Below are 17563 nucleotides of genomic sequence, written 5' to 3'. Positions count from 1 at the left end.
AAAGTGGTGAAAAAAAATCAATAGTGCCTCGATGTAGGTCATCACTCCAAGCAGTTTAAACTTTGGGCTGTTTTTGATGGAGAAAATAATGAGAAAAATGATCACTGCACCCACATAATGAAGACAGTTCAAAGAAACAAATCATTCTCCAGAGTAAAAGTCGCTCGGGTTTAAAACAGAAATACACATACCCTACTTTATCAGGGTCATTCATAAATTAGTTACTACAGTGATTTCTAAAAGTTACATAGATCACAAATAACCACATTGTTTTCAAGAACCTTTATACATCATCTTTTTTTAATTAGATTAGCTTTACAAGCAACTTGAGAGCTCTTTCATAATGAACACTGCTTTTCAAATTACACAACTTTATAGGCAACCTGTAAATGAATCCTGAATTTCTTTGCCTGCTATAGATAAAGGTCTCATATTTTACAGCTAGCTAACATCATGAATAAAAATAGCATTATGAAGCTTTGTCTTTAACCAGGACTAGACACATACAGATCATAAGACAGTTTAAAAAATATTTTTAAAACAAGGAGCTGCTTGGTGATGCTCAAGACTGAATATTCAACTGACATGAAATAAAGAGTTTCTAAAGGACACTGAAGAAATGGCTGACCTGATTTGTTGACCCTATTGTAATGACTTACACAGAGTGTAAAATTAAGCACTTTTTAAACCTGTCTGGCAAGCACAAACCTACGTGATTAGAATTTGATACGCTGTATAACTGCAGAAGTTTGAATTACGGAGGGACTGAAATGAGTTTAAAGGCTTATGCTGTACATTTCTAAATTAAAACCAACCGAACCTCCATTAAAGAAGTATTAAAGATGAAATAAAAGAGGTGGCTTTTTCGCTTGTTTCATTGATAGCCTAAATGCACTGCAGACCAGACAGTAACGAAGATTTGCACTCCTTGGCCAGGTTGGCAGAGGCACTTACAGTAAAGGTATCCTATCTGTTTTTTTCTGGGAAGAAACGAGGAAAGAGGAAGAGAATTGCAAAGGGCAAGAACGTGTTAAGAAAAGGAAAAACAAAACTGGGATTTCCATTGGTTCTCCTAAATGATATACCAATACTGAATTTTTCCCCCTTCTGTCAGTTTGTTACTAAACAATTAGCTTTTTTTCATGTTTTACATGAACAATAGTAATCTTTTTAATAAAAAATTACTGAGCTTTCCATAGAAAAGGTCTCTAATTGAATACAAACTATACAGATGCTAAAATTGTCACAAGTTGTAGTATATACAGAAATATTTCTGTACACTCACATTGTTTTGGCTAAGTAAGGAAATAAGGGACAGATAGAAAACTGCAGTGGGTTAAGTTGATCAACCCCCTAGCTCCTATAGGGGGTTGATTCATATATATATATATATATATATATGAATGCAGCCTTTATAGGTTTGCTTTTGTTTTCTGAAGCTTTTAAAGCTCAGAGGGAAAAAAAAAAATAGGAAAAAAATATAAGTGTCCAAAACTTTTATCTCTTAAAAATTAAAATACCTACGTTTCTGCATGTCACTTTTAATCTGTGATGTCCCCTTTTCCAACAAAAAAAAAAAAAAAAAAAAAAAAAAATCCAACAAACAAACAAAAAACAATGTAAAAGAAAGCAAAGGTGTTTTTTTTTTTTTTTTTTTTACTAAACGTGTGTCTCAGTGTTGATCAGAGGCCAGTGTTTTTTTTTGGGGGGGGGAAATCCTTCAGCACAGTGAGAATCTAAAGATGTACTGCAGAAGGAGTGATGCGCTTCACCTTCAGTGTGCTGACCATTTCCTTGACACTATATGATAGATCAAGGTGTCAACTTACTTAAAGACTGCATGGGACAGCAACATTTGGAAAGGACATTTTTTAAAAAAAGTGAATTTTAGATATTCTGTTAACTTATATACAAAGGAAAGGGGGATGGCAAGTATTCTTTAGAAAAGGGAGAAAGCTCAAAATTTCTGTAAAGTACACAAGGAGGTTCTGAGTACCTCTAATAGCCTAGGAAAGCCCTTGTATGTTCTTGTAACTTGATGGTATTTACCAGGTCCCCAAAGCCAATGACAGCAACTGATAGTGTCAAGTTCACTTAGTGCCAGTCACTTAAAAACAAAACAAAATAAAAACAGAACAAAACCAAAAACAGAGACCGAAACTTCCCCTCTGTAGATTCAACATACAAAACCACAAACTGAATGTTACTAGTAGCAAGATATTGATTTGCTTCTGTTAATACGGTTCAAGAGGACATAGTCAAAAAACAATACAGCAGCAATCTTTAAAAGTTAAGATTAGTGTGAGATATGATATAAAACAATCAGGTTTTTAGCTGGTAATTAAAGTGCTCCTTCTCAGACTTAAGGTGTAAAGAAAATTAAAGTGATTATCAGTTACTGGCAACCCTTACATTAGGTCTTTCATGGCAGAGGAGAACAGTATGAACAGTTTTACAAAAATAGATTCATGTTATTTTGGAGAATACTGTAGTTTTTTTTCTTTTTTTTTTTTCTGTTTTTCTTTTTTTTTAAGACTCAATTTTGATAAACTGTACCTGGTCATACAAAAATTACCCAAAATTCAAACTTTTACCATATAAAAAAAGGAGTGATGAATTTGATTCAGCTGGATGACAGGTCTGGCAAAATATAAGGATGAACAAATTCTATGTAGGGCACTTGTTTATGTCCAGATGCATATGTTGTTCCTTACTGATTGCTTATCTTCTTCACATAAGCAGTCACAGGCCTGGAGTGACAATCACATAGTACAATGCTTCAGCAGTCAAAAAAATCTTCTATTTGATGCAACATGGAAACACTGTATGCTTCTTTATTAAAACATTGGTTTGTTGTTGATTTTCCTTTACCTTGTTATTCACATTCAAAAGTTAATAGATAGCATCAAGGTTTCTCAGGGAGAATAGCAAGAGGAGTGGCTAAAACAAAGGCTTATAAAACGCCTTTCCCAACCGAGTCAGAAGGTTTATTAAGTTCAACCCTCACACCTTTTTCACCTGCAGAAAGACAAAAAGGAATCCAGTATTATTTTTTCAACATTTATCAAAGTACGATCTGCAGAATGGCTGCACCATTTTCTAGCTTGGTTTTAAGAGAATCTTCAAGGATGACCCAGTACATGCGATGCATCCAAATGCATATTTCTGTGCACCTGCTCTGCATGCTGTGCTCTGGAAAGCCAGTTTGCTGTGGTTACTTGTAATCTCTGAAAGCAGGCATTTGATTGGCTGCCAAACAGAAAGCTGGATACTTCCCGTCACACGTGCAGTTTTGAAATTAATTACCTCGACCTTTACAAACCTGTAAGAACAGCCTTTTCAGATGTGAGGCAATCCAATACTCTGGATCAGAATATCCAGAATCTCTAGGTATTTATCTTTGTAAAGAAACACTGAAGGATTTTTTTTTTTTTAAATGCAACATCACACTTGACTCAATGCTAATAATAGTAATAATAATAGTAATAATTCACCTTTTCAGTCCTTACGATTAACTTGAATAACTTCAAGTACACCCAATGAAAACACTAGCAGACAATATTCCATATCCATAGAAAATTCACATATACTTGCATGGCTTTAGCCAAAACCTGAATGCTCTTTTATTTTATAACTATAATATCAGTGAAAAATACAAAGACTCTTGTATAATTCTCAGTTCAGATAAAGAATAAACACTGTAATTTTAACTGCAAGTAAAACCGCGATTGGGATAAATAGGAATAACTGGGTAATAGGAATCTGTGCTAGACCTAACCAATAGCAAAATTAAAGCTTCCTCCTTCCTTCCTAGTCGCTGCAGCTGAGGGGGGGGGGGGGGGGGACACTGCAGAGGGAGGGAGCAGAGCTTCTGCTCACCCGAGCTGCTTCCAGCAGCCAAAGCTGTATGGAGACAAACCAAGTGGCTCCGACTGTTCTCCGGCAGCTTTATAAGGCGCAGGGTCACATGTGTGTGACGTGGAGGCTGACTTCCAGCACTGACACACTTCCCACAGAGCCACGCGAGGCCAGGCATGCGTCACCAGCATTCCCAATGGCCTGGGAGTGCCACTGCCACCCCCAAACTCACCCCGACCCCTGCCCCTTGGCTTCTTGTCCTTCCCTGCAAGCCAGGCAGGAGCAGCGTTACTCTGACTGCTCCCAAAAGGCACTGAGCCACGACTGCACCACAGGCAGTGGAACCGCAGTCCCAATACTACAGGAGTGCTCCAGGCACCGAAAAGCTGTGAACAAAATCTGATTTGGAAGTGACTGGGCCCACCTGTCCAAAAATCGGCCTTTTCAGAGCGTTTGGTGAAACCACTGAGAAATATGCTGTGCATATGTGCACCTGCAGTACACCTGATTGCTCTTTGTTCTTACCACAGCAAGCAGAAAATCATGATGCGTTTACAAGTACGACAGAAGTCCCAAACCATTTCTCCTCATAATGCTAATTTGAACAGGAAAATTAGATCAGCTTCCTCTTGAGGGAGAAGTCAGAAAAGGAAAACAGATGCCTGATATGTGGAATTGAAAATGGAGGAAGTTACTCCATTCTTTGACTACAAATTTTAATTTTAGGTTTTTGTTTCTCCGACACAGAGATTCTTGTAAAGTCAGATCACCATATCCCATCAGAAGTATTTACATGGCACTCAGTCCTGTGGTGCATTTATTAACCATCACTCCTACCAGAGCGACATGGGCAGGGAGAGGCTGCATCCCCCATCTGAAAAGCCCAACCAGCCTCAGGTCCCAGAGGAAGTGTGTGCAGAACAAGGAGCTGACCTGGATTTCCCAAGTCACGGGCTAGCAGTTTAGCCACTGGGTCACCGTCCCTGTAAAGCCTGACTAGATGAATTATGCCTTGTTTTTTTTCCCCCTTATTGTGTAGAAGGTGGGCTGAGGACATGAGGTTGGACTGCTCAGCTATTCTTCCAGAAAAAAAAAAAAAACAAAAAACAAAACAATCAAAGAACAGGAGATATTAACAAAAGTTTACCTGTTAGATATTTTACTTTAGCTCGTGCTCTTTCATCTGCATCAAAATACCACACTGTTATTGCGTACCTAGGGAAAATGATAAAAAAAAAAAAATTAAAAAATTCCTGAACTGTAAGGAAAAACATTACAGTGAAGCACTTAACGAAAAAGTCAACGTGACCATACTTATGAGTTCAGCAGAAAAAAACTTTCACGAAGAGAAAGCAAGCAGTACGCGCTGTCTGAATAGCTATTGAAAGGGTGATGCTGACACTGTAAGTACTTTTTCCCCCAGTGAGTTGTCATTACAGTTCTTGCCCAGAAACTGGGCAATCACTCTGCCGCATGACCTCATCTTCAGCTTTACTTGGTCAAGTCCATTGCTGAGTCACACTGCAAGAAATCATTCTTGGATGCTTGCCATAAGGGAAAATTAACTGCCCCTTCTCACACAGCTCCTCTGGTTTTCCACTGCCCACAGAGGATTTAAGTATGAAATGCCAGCTATTGAGAAAAGACTTTAAGGAGCTTTAGTAAACAGCATTTCACCCTCTGCTCAGAGCACAGAAGGGGGAAGGGAGAGTGCTGCAGCCTTGGGAAAGGCTCTAATAGGACATGTAGACTGCAGTTTCAAATTACTTCTTGCAGAGGTGCTTGCATTATCTCAGTGCCCTAGTTAATGTTCAGTGCTACGTGTGCAACAGGAAGTTTGGATCAACAACTCCAATGATTTATCTATTAACACAATCTGTCAGTGTTTACTCAAGACGTTGGGCAGTGAATGCATGTACATTTAGCATCATCATCTCCCCTAAACAATAACAAAAGGGGTTTCAAGTTCCATCTGTGACTCAAACTGGGAAAAACTCTTACAATACTCGAAAGAAAAAGAAGAGATTCATGTACTGATGGTTATTGCTGATCCCCAGCCCTCTCTCTATTCCCAAGCCAAGCCAACCGTAGAGTTGAAGGGAGGGGGAACTTGACCATTTGCTACCACCTACCTCCTTCCCAGTGCAATCAGGTATAAAACTGTAGCACCCTGTCAATCTTTAAAAAGCACAGTACTGTGCTAGTGACAATGGGAAAAGAACACAATATAAAGCTATTACTGAGTAACACAGACAATACTCCTGGGCTACAGCAGGGTCTGCTTATGGCCTCTCCAGCTCTACTGAGTACATGCTCAGCAATTTCTGATGTTTCAAGTACCATGGCCTACGTACCCTGGCTAAGAGTGTGTTCTCTCCAAAATACGTGATAAAACATGGGTACAAACTCGGCAGCACACCAGAATCCTAATAAACCATCCAAAAGAGAAAAAACAAAATTTTTGCCATAGTACAACCAGAACTCAACATCCAGAGATCTAGGATCAGGTCACAATTCATCATTTCATTTGTTTCTCATTGGGATTCCCTCACCTTTTGCTAGAAGAAGCATCATGCAATGTATCTGAGCCCATTAGTCCTACCTTGTAGCAAATGCTGGCTGTACTTCATGAGGGTTGCGGCGATCAGACCAGAAGAATAGCAGTCTATCGAATTTGGGTTCAATGTCAGCAAATTGGGCTTTACCTTCTGGAAATATCCGAAGGATGCCTCCACTTACCTACAAATTAAATGTTTAAAACCAATGCATTAAGTATATAGCAGGACATTATTTTCAAAATACCAAATATCACATTTAAAAATATTTCACATGCACGGAGCTGAACTTAAAGCCTTTATCACACCCAGTTAGCTATATCTATTTGCCAAATCTACCTAATCACTGAAATGCTTGGATAATCCTTATTAAGAAGTCAGTCACCACATCTACACAGAGTTTTAAACCACCAACAGTGAATTCTTAGACCACTCAAACTGTGCTATAAATACTTATCTATTCTAAACCTCATATCCACAATAATATAAAGATATGTGCTGATCTGAACTACACTGACACTTTGAAAACAAATGCCTCATCTACAGAACATCTCATTAACTGCAGAATCAGAGGCAAAGGATGTCCAAGTTAATGCAATATAGGAATACATCTAGGCAAAGACAGAAGAAAGAATGTGTACAAAGCCTTGCAGCAAAGACACATTAGCAAGTATACATAAAAATATGTATAGAAAGAAGTTGCATACCTTGGCATCCCAGTCTTTATTAAGATAATATATACATGTAACACATCTTCCATCTCCATTTGGGTTATCAACATGGCGAACATATCCTGTTCCATTGCCTGGGTAACAAGCCACCATGGCCTACAGTCAAGGAAGCAAAAATAATGATTAATTTTTTTCCGCTGGGGAAAAAGCATACATTTTATCTGTATTATCTGTACATAAGCAACACATAAATTTAACTAGAAATAGATGTAAAAAATAAAATAAAAGTACTACTAAGCTTTCTTTCTAGGTAAGAATAGCACTCACAAACTGATATATATGACAAAAGCATGAAACACATTGTGAGGAACAGTGTTAACGTATTGCAGGTGGGGCTGCTCTCATGCTGTAGGTAACATTCAGACTTGGCTCCCTTGACTATGATACAGGAGAAGGAAGATGTCTCATACATAATTAATGCTTCTCATGAGATGGAGACTGGTTTTCCAGTCTCAAGTTCACAGACAGCTATCCTTTACATCTGGGTTTTTTATTCCCCCCCCCTCATTTCTAGTGCAAAGTGTTTCTCCACAAAAAAGTGGCGTAAAACTTTATTTTACGAGGCTTTATAAGACAGCACAATTAGCCCATGTTACTCAATTACTCCAAGTGCATTTTTTTGCTCATGTTTTCCACTGTACATTGGAGGTCTTTGAATCCCTGCTGAAAGGATACAACAAAAACATCCTTTTCATTCAAGAAGTGAGAAATTTAAAAGAGGCTCCGAAAGTGAAATCTAATAACCCAAGGACATTAAACCATTTCCAGTACAGCAGTACTTCTACCTACGTAAATTCCTATGCCGCATTGTCCAAGATGATGGAAAGACAGTTGTGCAAAGTGATTTACTTCATTAGAATCCAGACACGCGCATGTGCACAGGAAACAAACTGGACATGCTGCTCACTGATGGTCTGATCAACTCAATCAGGAACCAGTCTGCAAGCATGGCCCATCTGTGGAACAGCATGTCTGCCCACCTTTAGCCTTTTCTTGGAAAAGATAAAAATTCCAGGCTTTTGAAAGAGATCAGAACAAAGTTTCCCTGGCCAAGGAATTTCACGTTTACCCTGCCATCACGGTACTCAGACGTCTGCAGAGACAATATAACTTCCACGAAAAGCCGTAACAAGAATTTCAGGGAAACTCAAGAAAGCAAAAATCTGATATACTATTAACCTCACTGAATATTTGGCTTTGGAAAAAAAAATTGAACTCAATGATACCAGTGCAGATTTAGCCTGGTTGTTACAATTTGAATTTAGACCCACCCAGATTTGCAAACTTCAGCCGTAACACTCTTCTGTAAATTATCAAAAATAGTTTTCCCATTAAAATGCTAACTGTGGAAATGTAGTCCAAAGTTATTTCAAGTCAAGAGTATCAGTGCATTTTTTTCTTTATATTCCGATTTTAACCTTTTTTCTTTTCTTAATGGTAACAAGTAAAGCCTTCCAGTTTGCCTTAGTTCCAAGAAATTGCTCTGAGTAGGTTCAAACAGTAAAATACTTGTACACAGCTTGTAAACAGAATGGATTTTGTTAGAGCAGCAAACATTTTAAACTTTCATTTACAGATATACTGTAATAAGAGAAGAAGCAATGCTTTGGTAGATCTTTCTAGGACCTAAGAGAACATAATGATTGCCAAACTCTGTTCACATGAAAGAGAACTAACTACACTGACACAGCATTACAGTATAAGTTCTCCAAAGTACAACATTTAAATATACTTGTAATTTTAAGGTTAGGCATTTCAGCTTCTCAGTTCCTTTACTGTAATCACAGTGTAGTCATCATTACAGCTCTCATGTTATGTAAACATACTATATATATCAAATAATGTGACCTCCTATTTGGCAAAGCCATTACTTATCAGTTTTGCCGCAGGAAGATAAACCCACAAAATCAAAACAGTGAGTTTAAGATACCAAATAATGTAATAAGGGTTCTGCAATTTCCTTTCTTAGCGAGAAAAAAAGGAACAAAACAAAGCGAAGCTGGGCTGGAAGAGGAAGGTATTTGGTTTCCACTGAAGCTAACCCTCTCGAAGAAAGGCCCACGGACCAGCGTCCCTGCTGCGCTCTTGTGGAACACACACACACAGTGCTGGACACAGATCCTGAGTTTGCTGGAGCCAAGTCTATACCAGCAATCCTAACAAGACAAGTACTTTCAGTTTTGCCGAGGTATTGGGAAAAGCAAACGCTGACATCTGTCATTTGTCTACACCCATGAGAAGCAGCTGCTCCAACTCATTCAGAATGAAGAAAAGATAAAGGTCAAACAGCCGCAGCAGTTTCAATTCTCTCTGAAATCACAAGGAGTCAGACTCAGATATGGAAATGTCTCCAGGCGTGTAAATGACCTATCTGTCAGTGACTTGAAAGACCCCAGAGTTAGAAGTTTAAAAAGCAGATCCCAAGTCTTTCTAGCATACACTCTATTTTTTTTTTTCCAACCTTGAAGTTGCTGAAGAAAGAGAGGACCAGCAGTTGGAAAGTCTGAGGGCAACATCAGCTGCTGTCAGCATAACACAGAGATCAGCCATACTTCATGTTAGAAGTGTTTTGTACCTTCTGAGTCTGTCACTGACACTAAGAAAACAACAACAAACGCACTTGTTTTTGACTTTGGAGCCTGAAACTTCTGCTATCATTAACTGCAAGAGAGAGTTTTGCAGCGATAAGTTATCTAATATGCATTTGTTATAACAGTAACAATGACTCAGTCTTTAGCAGCAAATTGGAAAGCAAACTGGCCCATCAGCCAGTGCAGCACAATGTATGTTCCCCAGTTAGCGTGACAATTCCCTTTCTCCAATTGAACTGTGATAAGGAAAGTAACCAACTTTTTACAGGACATGCGAAGTGTACTGCCTTGTGAAACAATGCAAAGCGAGCTGGCATCAAACTGCCACATACTGCAAGATTACTCACATTTCTCTTCTGTGGGAAAGGATGGAAAAGCTACCCATGCAAATAATGAAATCATGTACTTTTCTGTTATTCTACCATATACATAAGCATGCAAATATGTATGTCAGGAAAAGGGAAATTCTGGGTTTGTGACTTTTTTTGAATGCTGTTAATGGCGGCCAAAAAAAGAACAGGCATTTGAGATCAGTGTCCAAAATTCCTTAAAATTTTATGCTCAAAGCAATAAAGGTGTCAGCTCTTCAAAACAAAGCTATCTGTCCTGTTTTTTCTCCCATAAAAGTTACCAGGGAATTTGACTCAAGACACTGCTTCCATTTTCATAATAGACAAGGTCTCCTCTTTTGTGCTTCTCAGACTCTACAGCTTTTAAGTGTTTGGTCATTGTAAATACATTCTGCGCAGAAGTGAAGTCACCACTGAACTGCTCTGCAGAACACTTTCAGCGTTAGCCTTTAATCCAGCAGCACTCTGCCTGAGCACTCATGCCTAGCACATGAGAGTTGTCCTAAGATACCCTCTAGAATTTATGAGTAATTGAAAAAGCATGAAAGCGCCCTCGCTGCTCTGCAATCAGCACAACTTGTGTCTGTCAAACAAAATTAATCACACACTTAAGCAGCTGTTGATCGCTCATTCACACGCATTCTGCTTCCAAGGGTTCAATGCTGAAAAACGAACTGTAGGTTATCATCCCAAACAAGCAACATTAAGTTGTTAACAGAAGAACTGAAATCACTTTTTTTTCTTCCTATGCATCACCATCTTTAACATGCCAAAGGCAACAAAGGCAACAGGAGTAATTCTCTGTCCACGCAGTTTTGCTCACTCTGTAAAGAGGTACAGATAAGACATTTGACTCTGGCAGGCACAGCACTGCAGTGAGCAGAAAGTGAGAGTTACAAGGGAAGCATCCCCAGCCTTGTTCACCAAGTACAACAGCCTAACCCCTAGATAAAAAAAAAAAAGCTGCACGTAAACACACTGAAGTTTTTTCCTCTCCTCTCCTATTCCTCTCACAGCTGGATATCAGTAAGCCTACCATTCCTTAAAAGAAGTAAGCACTATCAACAAATTCATAGGAAAGGGAGGAAAATACTACTTACGCGGTAAAATAAAATTCCTCCAGGAAAATTAAAAAACAAAATCAAAACAAAACAATAAAATGGAGAGAAGACGTGTTGTGCCACATTAATACAAAATAATCTGAGTTAAACAATAAAGTTAAAGAAAACTGCATCAGTCAAGGAGATGTCACTTTTGCTGTTTGCTGAAGGAACTACAAATCCCAGTGAGCAAAACAAGATGTCTAAATGCAAGACTGATGACTTCCTAACAAAATTTATCAGATGCTCTCACAAAGACTTGAATGGAAATCCTCAGTGCGGGTCATCAGACATATTATTCAAAGAAAAAAACACTCACTGGAATGAAGAACCAAGCTAAAGAATAAAACATCTGACTTGTCCCTTTGTGGTCTATCTGATGCAACTCTAGTTCAGGTTATTTGTTCGTCCCTGCCAAACAACAGTTCTGAGGAAACATACCACAGTTTCAAGATACATCAGCTATGATTTTTTGCAAGGTGTACAAAATGACAACTGAACCGAAAGGAAAAAAAAAAGCCTGCATTGGTACAATTTGGCATGAGCATAGTCAACATTACTGACTTTAGCACGTTTAATGTGATACAACTTGCCTTGGATTCATATGTTTTCTACTGCAGATTCCTCACAACCAGAGACAGAAACTTTCAGCAAAGGCTATCCACTGAAAAGAATATTACCTCTAACCAAAACAGAGGAAGTTCAAAGTGACAAAACAAACACTTTGGGACACAGCTAATCCAAGGATTTCAGCACCGATGTTCATCCTCCAAGTCAGTCTTTGATGCTGATCTACTCCACGATCCAGCAAATAAGGACGGAGAGCCAGGTGTTTACAGTAGCCAGAAATGTTTAACTGGAAAAGCTGGAGAGAAATATCAGCATCTGCATCTTTCAATCACTGTCAGCTGGAAAACCTATGAGAGGAGAGCAAAGTTGCTATCTATGTGCCTAAAAACTTAAATGATGGGGCTCACATGTCCGTGAGTGAGACTGGGGATCTCTAAATTTCAGTTAGAAACTAACAAAAACAAGAGACCCACCCACTGCTGCAGCTCTGAAACTCTCTCCCCTAGTAGTAAATTATCACCACAGACATTTAATTTGTTTAATAGCAGAGCAGAACAACTTTTATTATCTGTAGCATTTTTCTCTGCAGATACGCTAAAACCACCTAATTGCAGTTAAAGGAAAAAAAAAAACACAAAAAACAAAAAACAAAAATCCTACTTAAAGCAGCAACTATCTGGATCACATTCTGGCAAGCACACAGCAAGCAGTTCTTCTAGGAAAAACCAACTGAAGGCAAGGATGAGAAGTGCAGGTCAGCCCAGGCCACGGGGGGACTGTGAAGACAGCAGCAGGGGTTTTTATCAGGAGTGGGTTTGGCAAAGCTGCCTGCTCTTGAGCTGGCATGCTGAAGGCAGACTGAACAAAGTTGAAAAACAAACTCAGATAGGTAGGGAGAGAGGGAAAACAGAGCTGAAATAACTTCTTGCACTATAAATAGGAGCAGCACACAGCTATGTAGGTGGTTTATATTTTCTATGAACTTCCAGGCAGTTCAGAAAGTAATGGCAGCCTGACCTAATTCAACCTTCCCCACATCTTTCAGTGCAAAGGCCACTGCAGGGTTTTCAGTCACTTTGGTAGAACTGTATTTTGTAAACAGGCCAAAAAATTAAAAAATAAAAAAAATCAAGTAATATACCATCATGTTTGGCACAACTGATAAACACTCTTACCACTTACTTCTAACTTTCTAATAATATTAAAAAGATATCATATGAGAAATCACATGATTTCTCAGTTCAGAGAAAGCTTTGCCCAGTCAGCAGTCTGACTACTCGGCAGCAGCCTGCTCAGTTTCTCCCCGAGTTAACTCACTCCGTCACCCATTACAGCTGCCTTCAGATTTAAGGGACAACTACCTACTTTAAAGACTCACTGCAGCCCCTCTAATAAATTGAGGCGTATCAGAAAGCAGAAATGCTCATGCTGTTTCACTGGCTGTGTTCAGCCCACCCACACCTACTCTGAATTTATGCCAGATTCCCTGCACGTAGCAGAGTTGTTGCTTGGTAAACATGCCAAACTTCTAGCTGCATGGGAGCCGGCACCTCCTCTCCAGTGTTCTTTTCAACCTGTAAGCAACAGCAAGATCACATGAAGCTGGTTGCCAAGCACCATCTCTTTCCTTCACTTGTATTCATAGGTTTTAAGAAATTTTCATGAGCTCTTAAAATCAATGATAAAATTTCGATGCAAACTTGGATAACTCATCAGTTTTTCCCAATGGCATACAAAGAAATGCCGTTGCTCAAGTTTGATGTTCAGAAGACAAACATGGGATGTGCTCATACTTTAACAGACAAATCCAACAGATGTAAAAAATGACATAGGAAGGAGAAGCTCTCATAAAACAATCAAACAGGAGTCATTAACCTTGGGGAGATCTTGAAGATGCTGGTTGGACAGAGAGAATCTTAGCAGAGCCCTGAGGAATCTGGGGCAACTGGAGACACACCTCCAAAGGTGAACCACTAAGTGACCAAACCCAATGTCGTAGACACAAACAGCAGGAAGACCTAAAACATGCTTCCTATCTCCCAGAGAAGAACTCTGATATTAGTTTTACAGTCTCCAACTAGTCTACTACTTAACTGAGATAACAATACTTAAATATTAACAAAGCTCTCACTGCTTTCGTACATTTGAGCTTGTTACTAGTCTCAAATGTCCAAACACAAAGAGATCACCAAGGCAGTTTGCAAACTCCAGGGGAAAAACTGCAGGTGGTATCTTCCTTAATAGTTACCACACTGGCATGTTCCAGGCTGCTAGCCAAGATGCGTCCTTCCTCAAAGTTATGTTAGCTTAACCAAAAGGTTTTGTTTTAAAACTAAATCTGTGAAATCAATGCAAATACCCTTGCAGTCCTCCAATCTGATTAAGATCTGGCTTCCCTTAGCTTAATCTAATTCCTTATTAGCAAACTAAAACTGGGTTCAATTAATAGTCTACAAAGAGTTGTGTGCTGACTTAAACAGGATTATTTTTTTTAAAGTAAGGTTTATCTAACACAACTCTGAACATAAACAACGTCTTCAAGCTTACAATACTCTCATCCCCTTAAAAAAAAAAAAAAAAAAAAAAGCACATTTGAGCTGCTATTTACTGATGTGTTTCAAAACATTAATAGCTTCCCTGATGTTCAACATACATAGTTGGGAGTTTTAATACCACAGTCTGCTATAACCTAAAACTCAGCAACCCGTAACAAACAAGCAAAAACTAATCAAGGCTTCCTAAAGAAGATAGATGAAAATTACTGTCACCAAGGAAAGTATCTTTCAGTAGCATAGGCACAAATACAAAACTCCTCTCCGCAGGTGAGAAAGGTGTTTAAAGCCTAAATCTGTCCACAATATGATTAAATAATCGACCAGAACACTTTCAAACAACTGCTGAAAAGTGTAAAATACATTTGAAGAATTGGCTGGCCTCCACACATAACTCTCCTTTCTGTCCAAGAGAAGCAGACTAGTGACTCAGTGTTTTGGCACTGCGTAAAAATGACAGAGAAATAAGTCAATCAGCACAAATTTTAAGAGTCTGTTTTTAATTTAACATCATGACTGCTTTGAAATGAATAACACCATCAAAAAATAGTCTGAAACTGCTTTTTTCCAAGAAGAGGCAGAACGTTCTGCTCTTACATGACTCCAGTCAACTTACTCATCACTAACCATTCAGAAAAAGTACAGGGAAGCAGCATCTTTAGCTAATAATAACACAACACTAAACAAACTATGATAGTGAACTAAAATAATAAGAGGTTAAGTGTCATTCAGATACACTACTTAAAATATCTTCTTACAGTGTTTTGTGCAGACCAAATTCTCAGATCCATCTGCATGACACTGGCAGGCACACTGATGATTCTGTCTTACTTGAAACAATTATTCTGTTTCCACTTTAAGGAGCAAAATAATCAGGAAAATAAAATTCAGCTTGCAGGAAATATTTGAATGCTCTGTGACTGCACAACAAGACAATAATGGGATTGTATCTTCAGCAGTTAGCCAAATAGGAAGCTAATTGTATGGTGGAAGCATCTTAAATTTTCAGCGCCTACAGAAAGCATTCAAGGTCTAAGCACACATAGAATTTTATCTATAGAAGGATTTATTGCCACAAATGCTACACTGACTAAAAATGATTTAAAAATAATGTTCATGATTCTTGCAAGGGGTTATAGAGTATTCAGCAATGCTGATAGTATTCCCAACCTGACAAATTCTTTAGTATATCAAAGCACTCACTCCTAATTTAAAAGATTTATCTGAATTCTTGAAGTATTCATAAAAATGAGTAACTACACAGTTAACATGCAAAGTGCTGCTTTAATTCATAGTAACTTTTTGTAGAAGTCTTACTGTGGTTTAAAGCCAAATAACAGCAGTCTGTAATATGCTTTCAAATCATCTACAGTTTATAGGTGAGAAATGCTGACTGTCCATGCTGCTTTTTATGGGCTTCCATATGTACACTGTCTCTATTCAACGTCTTCTATACAATCCCATCACCACAACGTAACAGGGCCTCTCTCAGAACTGATATAAACAATATTTGGGTTTTCTGGTTTTAACCAGATGACTCTGTATATAGAGTTCAAACATATACTGGCACCTGTGCCCAGCTCACAGCACAGCTGGTAGAAAGTCTTGAGAAATAGCTATGGCCACACAGAATTACAGGCTGCTCACAAATGCCGGGAGTAGGTCTTATGATGTTGACATCAAGACATTAAATTCAGCTTAGATAAGCGTTCAGTGGCAGTAAACCCAACCCTGAATACCTCCAAGATGACTTCCACATGAGAAATCTAAACAAAAGGTAGAAACACACTGGCCACAGACACTGGAACAGACAACTTGTTTTTTTCACTGCCAGTTTCAGATGTGAAGTAAAATGCCACAAAGCCAGCCTGGGCACACAGGCCCACGACCATCAGCCTCCATACACATTTGCTGCTCCTGCTCGCTGCCCCACTTCCAGGCCCACACAAGCGCATGCTGTGACAGGAAAATCTACGCAGACACAATGAACTCCCTGACAAGACTGGCTCAGGAATGTGATTTATTTGCTTTACGAGTACGTGGCCATGTGCACAAGAGAAAGATCTGAATGTACCAAGCACTGAGCCCAGGCAGCCAGAAAAGCTTGAGGGAAATGTCTGTCCCAGCATAGCCAATACAGAACCCCACTGTCTCCTTCAACACCAATTTTACAGCACAATTCTACGATAAATTTAAGCTCGAAACTACAATAGCATTTCTGGTTTAGGAACTGCTGTTGTTCATACAGGCTTTCCCAGTCTCCCTAAAAGTCACCTCCCCAACCGCTTTTGTCCCACAAGAGCAAAAGGACTGTATGGTGGATAGCATGCAACACCCTCATGCCCTGGGAGAAATACGTACAACCTGGTGCATTACCAACTATCCACTGCTTAAAAGGCACACATCTGGCTTACTCCAACGCCTCTTACACCCAGAATCACCAAAAACTGCTAGGAAGATAGACAATCCAAGGAAAAAAAAAAAAGCTAACTACTTTCCTCCTCCCTACTGCTTCAATAAGGAAAATAACATTTTATATCCTCATCAAATTATTTACCCTTTCTAAAAGGCAAGTAGATTCCCCTGAAGATCAGTTTTTCTCTGTAAATAATAATTAGAAAAAAAAAGTCAAGAATCTGCCAAGATTCCTGTCAACCATGTTGCTGTAACTGTCACTCCACAAGTTCCACAGTCAGAAGCACGGTACTAATCTTAAACTTCTTATTTCCCACTCTGATAATCAGAAGGTAGCTGAACCAAAACTCCGCAGAGTTGTTGGGCTTCTTTTTATTTATTATTTTTTAAGAAAGTACCAAACAATCCTGTTACAGATAACTATTTTGGCAAACCAAAGACAGTTACATCTTTACAACATCCTGTACTTGCTGAGGAAACATGGTAGGGATTAGGAATCACAGCCTAGATCTGGGGTATCATGTCAACCCATCAGAAATCATCTGTAAGACGTATTTATGCAACGCACATGCAAGATATGCAGAATATAAGTTCTGTTTTTCAAAGCCTATTCCCTACTTAATGTTGTAACCAAGAAAAGGAAAGAAAGAAAAACTGTACTCATATTCGGAAACATCCTGAAATAACTCATGGATACAAATTCCCTGCTGTCCTATGCATCAGTAGAGGAAATCACCGATGTAAAGATAATATATAGTGGAAAAAAAAAAAAAAAATAAATAAAAATAAAAGGAAAGAATAGCAACACTGCCACAAGTCAGTAGTACCAGAAGGCAAAAAA

At 38.8% G+C, this 17563-nt stretch overlaps 1 protein-coding gene across 1 annotated transcript in view; it reads right to left on the bottom strand.

Annotated features, from left to right (window-relative positions):
* Positions 1-282: 282 nt before the first annotated feature.
* Positions 283-17563, bottom strand: part of EGLN1 (egl-9 family hypoxia inducible factor 1) — a 30321-nt gene continuing 13040 nt past the window's right edge. The window contains exons 2-5 of the mRNA XM_085219751.1: positions 7121-7240; positions 6461-6597; positions 5006-5073; positions 283-3018 (exon numbers count right to left, since the gene is read on the bottom strand). Of these exons, the coding sequence (XP_085075877.1) occupies positions 2954-3018; positions 5006-5073; positions 6461-6597; positions 7121-7240 (390 nt within the window). The 3' untranslated portion in view covers positions 283-2953. The remainder of the gene's footprint in view (positions 3019-5005; positions 5074-6460; positions 6598-7120; positions 7241-17563) is intronic.

The sequence above is a fragment of the Meleagris gallopavo genome, chromosome 2, assembly GCF_905368555.1.
Source record: "Meleagris gallopavo chromosome 2, MGAL_WU_HG_1.1, whole genome shotgun sequence".
Taxonomy (NCBI): domain Eukaryota; kingdom Metazoa; phylum Chordata; class Aves; order Galliformes; family Phasianidae; genus Meleagris; species Meleagris gallopavo.
This window is presented reverse-complemented; position numbering and strand designations above follow the sequence as displayed.